This window comes from Tursiops truncatus, chromosome X (genome assembly GCF_011762595.2).
Source record: "Tursiops truncatus isolate mTurTru1 chromosome X, mTurTru1.mat.Y, whole genome shotgun sequence".
Lineage (NCBI taxonomy): Eukaryota > Metazoa > Chordata > Mammalia > Artiodactyla > Delphinidae > Tursiops > Tursiops truncatus.
The window spans coordinates 90,076,695-90,087,539 of NC_047055.1; the positions used below are offsets into that span (position 1 = coordinate 90,076,695).

The window sequence follows — 10,845 nt, forward strand, 5'->3', positions numbered from 1 at the left end:
TTTTAATGAATTTTATTCTTTTTTTTTTTTTTTTTTCGGTACGTGGGCCTCCCACCACTGTGGCCTCTCCCGTTGCGGAGCACAGGCTCCGGACGCGCAGGCTCAGCGGCCATGGCTCACGGGCCCAGCCGCTCCGCGGCATGTGGGATCTTCCCGGACCGGGGCATGAACCCGTGTCCCCTGCATCGGCAGGCGGACTCCCAACCACTGCGCCACCAGGGAAGCCCCATGAATTTTATTCTTTAAAGATAAGGCATACTAAGCTAAAAACTCCCCCTGCCCTTTTTGCTTGCCCTTCTAAAAGGTGGTTTCTAGTTCCTTTACCAACAAAAGTTCAACATTCAATGTTGATATAGGATTTGCAGCAGATGTCAGGGGCTGACCGGGATGGCTCACATCGGCATCATCAGACAGACCTCTTTCTCGTAGATGTCCGGAATCATACCCACCGCAGAACTGATCATGTGAGCGGTGTTCTCACTAAACAGCTTGAATTCATAATGGATAAGCTGTTCCCAAAAGCCGATGTTGGGCCGGATGATGGGGCGGCGTGACTTGGTCCACGTGTAGGCGTCCAGCAGCGACATGGAGTGGTACTTCATGAGGCACGCGAGGCAGAGAGCGGCAGAGCGGCTCACCCCGGCGGCGCAGTGCAGCAGCGTTCGGCCCTGCTTCATGTCCACGCTGTGGATGTGATCCGCCATAGGGTCAAAAAAGTCGTAGAGGTGCGAGGTGGGAGCATCTACCACCGGCACGTGTACGCACTGGATGTCTTTGAAGAACGTGTTGGCCACCTCTGCCGACACGTTGATGACTGTCGTGATGTGGTTGGTAGACAGCATGAGTTCATTGTTGGCTGCCACCCCACTGCTGATGTATAGACTGCTGGTTATCTGGGAGAGGCCATGGACAGAGCGCTGCCTGACAGCCTGAGCCAGGAGGGGACACGGGGATGTTGTCATCAAGGTGGCGGGACAGTGGTCTCTCCTGGCTGCTTTGGGGCACCGCTCCCGGGAGCGAGTTCAGGAAGCAGCAGCTCGGTGGAGTCTCTTGGAGAGGGTCTGGGGGACAGTATACCAGTCATAGGTCACCACCCCGTCTCCACCTCGAACCCCCACCCCCCCCAACCCCCGCCGCCCTGCGCGGGAGTCACAGGCCCCCACTGCCCTTCCCACTGGTTTCCATGGCAATGGCAGCTCGCTACAGGGAGGACTTGGCCGCAGAGCCGGGTCTTCAGAGAAACCCCAGATCTCTCTTCTTTTTATCTTTCTTCATAGTCATTTATTTTCCGAGCCCGAATTCTTATCTGTCTTGATGTTTTAAAATGTTCTGTTACCAGGTAGCTATTTTATGCTTCAGTGTTTGGATCGCACTGAACTCAGTATCTATGAATGCTTCTATTTTATTGGTGTTGAAGAACAGGGCTTACAATTTTTCTACAAAGTAACAGTATCATATTTTTACACTGGGGCACAGCATTTGGCTCATGTGATATGCTAATCTTTATAAAACTGCAGCGAGATAGGGGTTTGGTTGGGCTTGGTGAGCTAGCCCGATACTTCTTTGTTGATTGCAGCCGTAGAATTATTTTCCTGCTCACAGACACATCAGGACTGTTTCTAAGGGAACATTGCTGATATATAGCCCTTTATCTATCATGAAGTTGGCCTGTGGTGAACAATTGTGACTAATTTAGCTGTGTCACTGTCCGCTTGTGCATACAGCCCAAATGATTTATCACTTGATTCTACTTTATTACATGAAACCACAGCTCAAATTTTCTTGTCTACTTTCTCCAAAAAGAATGCCCACATGCTTTGTAAGCTACAAGTCATTTTGACCGCCACCAGTGGTTTCTAACCAGTAATGTTAAAAAATTCTGGAGCCAGTCAACGCTACATCATAACTGGGCCAAAAATAGATTTTTAAAATGCTCCCTGAGATTTGCATTTCCTTTCAGCTAAGATTGTTGTAGAATTTGACTGAAGATTCGAAACAACTATAACCTAAAACTAACAAATTCTTTCACAGAGCAGCTCAGAGACTCATCACTGCCCCATCACTCCTTGTCATCTTGGGGTTGTGTGCAAAGGTGTGCTCCTTAAATTTTAAAAATGTAGTAAAATTAGGGACTTCCCTGGCAGTCCAGTGGTTAGGACTCAATGCTTTCACTACAGTGGCCCCAGGTTCAATCCCTGGTCAGGGAACTAAGATCCCACAAGCCACGCGGCACAGCCAAAAAAAAAAAAAAAAAAAAAAAAAAAAAAAAAATATATATATATATATATATATATATAGTAAAATTAACCAAAAAAATTCCATACACTATTTTCAAAGACAAGCATGGTTCATATTAAATAGATTAATGTATTTTTCCAGCCAATATTCTGTGATGCCCTTTCATCTGAGGGATTTTGGATGTCTTAAAACTCCACTGTAGGACTTCTCCTGGGTGGATGAGAAGATGTTTCCTCCTCCTGAGTTTGGAAATTGGTCACTTTCAGACTTCCACTTATCTCTACTTTTCCTTGTTATTTAGGGGGAAACATGTACAAGGGACTTGCTGAAGAACACACTCTCTTCCTGACACTGGGAAAAGACCCTGGGTGTCAAGAACTAGTTAACACTCAGATTTCTTAATTCAGTAGTCAAGGCCCTTTCCTCTCTGATCTAAGCCTGCCTTTCCGATCTCATTCATTCATTTACTCACCAAGTTTTTATTAAGAATCTATTGTGTGCTAGGCATTTTCACTTATGTAAATCTTCAGTTCTGACCAAACAAATCAAATGTTCTTGGTAATTGCAACATATACATTCCTGCTTCCTTACCTTTGCTCATGCCACTCCTCTCCCATGAGATAAGGCTCTTGCTCCTTCTTGCTTACTGAATCCTTTCCAAGTCTCAAGAATCAGCTCGATTAATTTTTTTAAAAAAGCATCAGCTGAGCATCCAGTCGGTGTCAGGTACAGTTCTAGCATTGTGTAGATCCAACACAACACACACAGGCCCAGATATCAAAGAGCTTACAGTTTAGTCAGAGAGATACATAATCATGAAAGAGCCTGGAAGAGAGGGTGATTCATTGTTTTATGTGTGTCTGTGCTCGGGGACCGGGGCAGCCAGGAGGGATATCATGAAAGGCTTCATAGAAAACATGACCTGGAACAAAGCTTTTTGTTCATTTGTTTGTTTGTTTTTATTATTTATTCTGCCCAAGTTTTTGTTTTGAAAAATTTCAAGCCTACAGCAAAGATGAAGAATAGAATAATGTGCACCTGTGTACCCTTCACCTGTAATTTCTCTATTGTTAACACTTGCCATCGCATTTCCTTTGTCTCTCTATTTAGATATACAAACACACATATTTATCTGTTTACTTGTTTCTTTTTGCTGAACCACTGTTAACTGCAGATATAGCAACACTTTAGCCCTTTCAAGTCGTCCTAAGAACAAGGGCACTCTCCTCCGTAACCACAATACAATGACTGTACTCAGGAAATTTAACATTGACCCAACTTTATTATCTAATATATAATCCATATTCAAAATTCACCAGTCCTCCAAATAATGTTATTTGTAGCTGCTTTTTTCCCTTTGATCCAGGATGGAATCAAGGATCACACATTGCATTTAGTTGTCATGCTTCTTGAGCATCTTTTAATTTGGAACCATTTCTGAGCCTTTTGTTTTGCTTTGGTCTTTCCTGGCCACTGACATTTTTGAAGACTTCAGGCCAGTTTTGCAGAACATCTTTCCATTTGGAAGTGTTTGATTGTTCCTTCAGGATTAGATTCAGGTGAACTATTTTTGGCAAGAATAGTACCAGATTGCATCATTCATTGGGGACATATGATGTCTGTTTGTCCCATTAACGATGATGATAAATTTGACCACCAGGTTAAGGTGGCATTAGCTAGGTTTCTACATTGTAAAGGTAACTTTTCCTCTTTGTAATTAATAAAGAATATGTAAAGTGGTACTTTGAGTTTCTGGGAATATCTTTGGAATAGGACTTTGAAGGATGAATAGGAGTTTTCCAGGCAGATAAGAAGACGGGAGCATTCTACACAGGAAGGGAAGTATGTGCAAAGGCACAAGGGTGTGAAATGGTGTCAGGAGGGCAGAGAACAACAACTCAGAATTACTAGAGCAGACAGAGTGTCGCAGAAGTGATAGGTGGAATGGCTATAGGAGTGGCAACAGAGATCACAGAGGGTCTTGCAAGAGGCACTTGGGCTTCATCCCATAGGCCATGGTGGCACACTGGAGTATTTTATGCAGAGAAATGGCAAAACAATTAATTTTTAGGAAGCTCACTTACAGCTATGTGGCTGGATTTGTGGAGCAGAAGGTGCAGTGGTGAGAAAGGCAACACTTGAGGGAGTGAAAGCTATTGCAATAGTCTAGGTGAGCAATGATACACCCATTGCAGACTCTTTTCTGCCATGGAAGCTGGATCAAATCCAAATATAGTTCACCTCCTCAAGTGTACACATAGGCCAGGCTACATAAGAGAATGGAATATCAAACTTCCTGTGGGTCAGTGTCTGGAGAGCTTGGTGTTCTGGGGGGCAGACAGTGAAGACAAGAGGCAGAGAATGTAGGTAATATGTTTACGTTGAAGGGTGGTGGTGGTGAGAAAACCTAAAAGAGTATGGGATGAGGACACAGGAGAGCTAGTAGCTAAAAGGAGTTGCATGTTATATTGTCCGATGGACAGATAGGATAGGTAGTCCCCAGCAGAAGGCTCTAAGGCAGAGGTGGGAGTTGGCTTCCCTGAGTAGTGAGAGTTGTATGTTAATTCCATTTCCCATTCTCAACTGCGGCTGAGTCAGTTACACCACTGTACACAGCTAGCAGCAAGCCAGCTTCCTAGGACTCATTGCTGGGCTCAGTTTGGTCCTTAGTTTTTGGATGGTGAAGGGAGACAGATGGATATGAATGTGGAACTCTTTAAATAACACTCTCCAGTCCAGAATACAGATATTATGAGAAAATGATTGTGACTTATGTTAGGTGAAAAAAACTAGTTTATAAAAAAGTAGTACCTTTTTTGTAAAGGTTAAATATATACATATATATATTTACCATATATATGTTTGTATATATATATATCTCACACGTATATTAAATATGTATTAGTGAATCCTGTTTGTGAAATATTAGGTATCAAAGCTGCCCTAGGTATATATAGAGTAAGAATTTCACAAATGTCAGATATTATTTGATATTATATTTGAGTGGTGGGATTAAAGGGAATTATTCTTTTTTGTGTGTGCTTGTCTATGTTTTCAAATTTTCTAAAGTAATTTGTGTTATTTTTATAATTAGAAAAAAATGAATCAAAATGTATTTAGACCTCATCAACAGATATCTTCTTTTTTTGGCCTAAAAAATTAGCAAAGGTGGGCTTCCCTGGTGGCGCAGTGGTTGAGAGTCCGCCTGCCGATGCAGGGGACATGGGTTCGTGCCCCGGTCCGGGAAGATCCCACGTGCCGTGGAGTGGCTGGGCCCGTTGAGCCATGGCCGCTGAGCCTGTGCGTCCGGAGCCTCTGCTCCGGAAAGGCTGCAAGGTGAGAGGCCTGCGTACCGCAAAAAAAAAAAAAAAAAAAATTAGCAAAGTTGAAAAACTGCTAATACTTCATGGTGACAGAATTCAGAGAAATGAGCACTCTCCTACATCACCAGCGTCCAAGATGGGGAGTAGCAACACTGGTCAAACCACGTGGTGGTTAGGATGTAGAGCAAAGAAAACTCTCACAGTACTGGTGGCAGGGTAAGGTGGTACCACCAATCTGGAGACCAACACAGTAAAACTGAAGATGCTCGTAGCCTATGCCCCAGCAATTCCAGCCCAGGTAGAAACTCTTACTCAGTAAACACAAGACGATATATACAAGAATAATTATTGCAATGTTGTTTATAACAGTGAAAAAATGGAGACAATATAAATGTCTACCAAGAAGAAAATGAAAATTTGACTGCATAGTCATATAATGAATACCATAGAAACAGCTATGAAAACAAATGAACTACAGCTACATGTGTAAACCTGGATAAGCCTCAAAAGTATAATGTTATTCCAAAAGAGCAAGTTGCAGGAGAAAATGTGCAGCAAGAAGTTTAAAAACAAGCGGAACAGTACCATACATTGTTTACGCTTGCATATACCTATAAATGCATATATACATATATATATATATGCATACATATGTAGGTTAAAAACCCACATGCGACTGAGAAACACCAAATTGAGGATAGCGATTCCTCCAAGGAAAGAACTGGATATGGGTGCGTGAGATAGGGTGTTCCAGTATGTCTTAATATTTTATTTTGCTAAGAAGATAGATCTGAAGCAAACATGACAAAACATTAAGGTCTGACAAACTGGATGTTGGGTACCCAGGTATTTATTATCATATTCAGCAGGCTTTAGGATTGCTTGAAGTATTTCGTAATAAAAACGAATGGGAAAAAATGCACGTGTGCTTTGAACTAGCAATTTCCCTACTGGTAATTTATTTATTTATTCTAAGGAAATCCTCACACATGTGTGCAGAGATTTACCTACCAATATGTTAGTATTGTAAGTGTTATTTACAATATAAAAAACTGGAGAAAACCTAATCTCGGAATAAGGGCTTGTGTAACTAGATTATGAAATCTTGGTAAGATAAAATATAATGCAGCTCTTTAAATGACTACCTAGAAGAATATTTATTCTCGTAGAGATATTTCATACTATTTCATTAATATACTATATTAATGAAAATACTATAAAGTAGTTTGATCTCAATAAAACTAAGTAATATTTTTTTTTACCTATATATGTGGATTCACACATAGAGGAAAGCAAAGAAGAATATACACAAAAATGTCCACAATCGTTATCTCTGAGCAGTGTTATTGCAGGTGCTTTTTATTTTCTGGATGGACCAAGCATGTATATAATAGATATGTAATAGCTTTATAATTTGAAAAATTATATATTTTAAAAAGAGAATAATAAAATGGTTTTGGTGAGAGAGAACATGGAATGGGACAAAAAAACAGCAGCTGCAGGATGAAGAAGAGACAAAATAAGATTTAGAAGGTATAATTGACAAGATTTTCTAACAGATTAAGAAGGGAGGGGGAAGGGAGGAACATCATGATGACTTGGTGCTTTCTGACTTGGATGACTGCGCAGCCAAAGAGATCCTTCCCTGAAGTAGGAAATGCATGAGGCGGATTAGATTCTGCCTGAAAGATGAACAGGAGTACAGTTTGGAGCAGGATGAGATTGACAGGCCCCAAGACTAGCATTCACAGTTTGGGGCTCCTATCCTGCATCCATTTCTTCCTGTCTACTCCTCAAGCAGAGCCGTCATGTTCAGGTACTTGCCCCTCTCTACACAACCATATGCTTCAAGGGAAACTTCCCCCATTCCCAGTTTCTATAGTGGCAAGGTGAGCGTTCTGATCATTCTAAGCCAGTTGTGCGAATTTATTCCTCTTGTCAATGACTGGTTTAGGGATGGGCAACTTACCAAACTCTGGCAAATGATATGCTAGTGCAACCGTGCACTTCAGTTTGGGACTTGAACACACAGGCCAGGACCTGAACCCAGCCAAAACCCAGATTGGGACTTGAACCCATGGTCTTTTAATTAGAATCACTAACCTGGCATCTGGACTTTCAGAGGTCAGGTTCTTTATATCTCAGTACAGAAGGAATTCAGGGAGAGGCAAGAAGTAGATTTATTATTATAGGACACTTGTGAGGGATACAAGCAGGCTGACAAAGTGCTATGCCCTGAGAATTAAGTGGGTTACATTTTTATAGTTAAAGGAAAGTGGGGCAGGGGGTGGGGTGGGGTGGGGGAAGACCGCCTTCTTCCTCATTCTTTGAGTAGGTGTCAGGCTTGCATCACCAGCTCCTCCTTCGCATTAGGCAGGAGAGTGTTTGACCCTATAAGGTCAAACTAGAACTGTCATGGCGCTTATTCAAATCAGCAGAAGGGCGGTAACATATACTAAAATATTTAAAATCATCTCAGGTTTCAGTATAATGAGGGTCTCCTGCTTTGGAATATCACCTTTCCCTTATATTCCTGTCCTTGGTTCTAAGGATCCTTATCTTGCTGGACTTGACCAGCAGGATGCAGACCTCATTTTTTCACTTAATGGCCTGGGGTGTATCTCATGCTTTTATTAAGGGCTTTATAGTTAAGCAAGCTGTGCTTCGTTCCATGATGTTCTGATAGCTTTCTTGAGTGATCATTAACTTACAGTGGTCTCCCAAAGTTCCCTAAATTTCCCTCTCTATCTACAATCCCCTAGCAGGATTTCTAAAACTACCTGTGTAACTATCCTACTCTATCCCTATGATTAGTGGAAACCTACTGGAAAAGTTTCCTGGCTCCTAAGGAAGAGCCAATAGTACTAGAGACAGCTTTTCTTCCTCAAGATAAGTCATTTCTGGGTGTCATACCCAGATCTCAGCAACCATCTTGCAGCCAGGTGGGGAAGCAGCCTGAGGGCAAAGCCAACATCCTGAAGATGCATTTTGAGTCAGAATTTTCTGCCACTCACAGCATTCATCTAAAGTAATATAGATAATCCTGTGGAGGTGTCCATGAGGAGAACAAAGGCTTTTGAGAGGGAAACTTGCCTGAGGTTCTCAGTAGCAGAGTCTGGATCCTACTGAAAACCTCAAGCAAGTTATTTGGTTGATTTAAATTGTCTTGAAATGTAAACACTGTATAAAATATTATATGTGTTATGTTTCATTTATATAAATCCAGGCTTATTTTATTTTAAATCTAATAGTGTAGAAGTTTATAGAGTGAAAAGCGAAATTCTCCCTTTCATTCACTCACCAAACCTATTCCTTTTCTCAGAGGTAACTGCTGAGAATAATATTGTTACTGAACACAAGTTCATGTGCCTGACACACAGTGAGGTCAAATAAACCTAAACATGGGATTTTGGAGCAGAGAAAGGCATTAAGACTTGATAAACTGGAATGGATTATGTTACGGACTTGATTCTAGCCTGCTGGCTGTTACTGAACACAAGTTTGTGTGCCCAACACACAGTGAGGCCAAACAAACTGAAACATCAGAGTCTGGAGCAGAGAAAGGTTTATTGCAGGGCCAAGCAAGGAGAATGCGTGGCTCATCCTCAAGAACCTCAAACTCCCTGATGGTTTGAGGGTTGGTTTTTATAGGCAAAATTTGTGGGTGAGGGCTGCAGGGTGTGTGACTTTCTTCTGATTGGTGGGTGGTGAGGTAACAGGATGGTGCTCCAGGAATGTTGTGCTCAGCCTGAAGTTACCATCCTCCACCTGATTGGGGGCCTTAGTTCCTGCAGGAGAACTCGAAGATATTGTTATATATATTCCTTGAGCAGGAAACAGGACCCTGCTTTAATTGCTGCACTATTGTTACATGACTGCTTCTCCTTTGTTTCTGCATTCCCTCACTTCTCTGATTAGCAACTGTTTGAATCTGCCCTTTGGAACTCAGGGAAAGTCATGGAAGCTGAATGAAGCCTATTTCCTACAAACAAGAAATGGAGTACCCAGGAGGTCCCCACAGGGTCCTGCTCAGTTTCCATACGATGAGTTTCCTTTCAGATATTTTACTGGGCATTTACACACACACACACACACACACACACACACACACACACACACACACACACATTTTTACCAAAGTTAGAGGGACTACTCAAGACAGTCTAAGGTAAAACAAAGGCCTTGAGTCACACCTGAAATTGCTCTGGTTATGCAATTAAAGAGAGATAAGGCAGTCATCTTCTGGAAGAGAGGAAATAATACGTCAGTGGGCCTGTGGGAATGCTGGGCAAGAAATACAGATATATGGATTGAGATGGTGTGTTCAGAGAAAATAAAAAATACTTCAAGTCAGAAGTCTTGCCATTAGACTTCAATTTTCAGGTATTGATTTCTGAGAAAGATACTTCTCATGTGAGCAATTCAAGACAGCATGCTCCAGGATGAGTTGTTTTGGAGCATCCTCCAGGATTCTTCAGGATGAGTTGTAGTAGCAGAGATTTATTTGTTTAAGGATGAGTAATATAGGAGTAATGCTGGGGAAATTAAGGAGTATCTTATTTATATAATTATACTACACATATTAGTCCGCAAATTTTTTCTTTTTTTAAAAAAAAAAATTTATTTATTTATTTGGCTGTGCCAGGTCTTTAGTTGTGGCGTGCAGGATCTTTAGTTGCAGCATGTGAACTCTTAGTTGCGGCATGTGGGATCTAGTTCCCTGACCAGGGAATGAACCCAGTCCCCCTGCTTTGGGAGCACAGAGTCTTAGCCACTGGACCACCAGGAAAGTCCCAGTATGCAAAGCTTTTCACTTGACAATATATCTTGGATATCTTCTTTTTGTTGACCTTATTCTTTTGTTGACTAAAAAAAAAAAAAAACACAACCTAAAAGTTGAAAATTATGTTTTATTCAGCAGATTTCTGAGGACTTCAAGCATGGGAGACAGCCTCTCAGATAGCTCTAAAGGACTGCTTCAAAGAGGTATGTGAGGAGCCAGGATATATAGGAGTTTTGAAACAAAAATCAGGTAGTTGGGATATCAAAAGATTACTGTTAATTGAAGAAAACCAGACATCTCAAGTTAATGAATTTAGCACTTTTCTATGTATGGGAAGATGTAAAAGTCTGGACTCATTGAAATCATTCTTTTGATACGTACGTCAGCTATCTGGGGCCAGTATCCTGTGTTTGGGGAAGGGTGTTGGTGGCTTGATGGCTGCAACATCCTTTGTTTACTGATATGACAGACATTTTTCATTCACACTTTTTAAAGGCTTTG

General features: G+C 41.5%; 1 protein-coding gene across 1 annotated transcript; it reads right to left on the minus strand.

Moving 5' to 3' along the window:
• Nucleotides 1-392: 392 nt before the first annotated feature.
• Nucleotides 393-962, minus strand: DUSP21 (dual specificity phosphatase 21). Its single transcript, XM_004319271.1, has one exon. The coding sequence runs from the start codon at nt 960-962 to the stop codon at nt 393-395; it is 570 nt and encodes a 189-aa protein (XP_004319319.1).
• Nucleotides 963-10,845: the final 9,883 nt, after the last annotated feature.

What these genes read in the sequence shown, in the direction of transcription:
- DUSP21 (XM_004319271.1), bottom strand. Translation starts at nt 962, where the DNA reads ATGACAACATCCCCGTGTCCCCTCCTGGCTCAGGCTGTCAGGCAGCGC.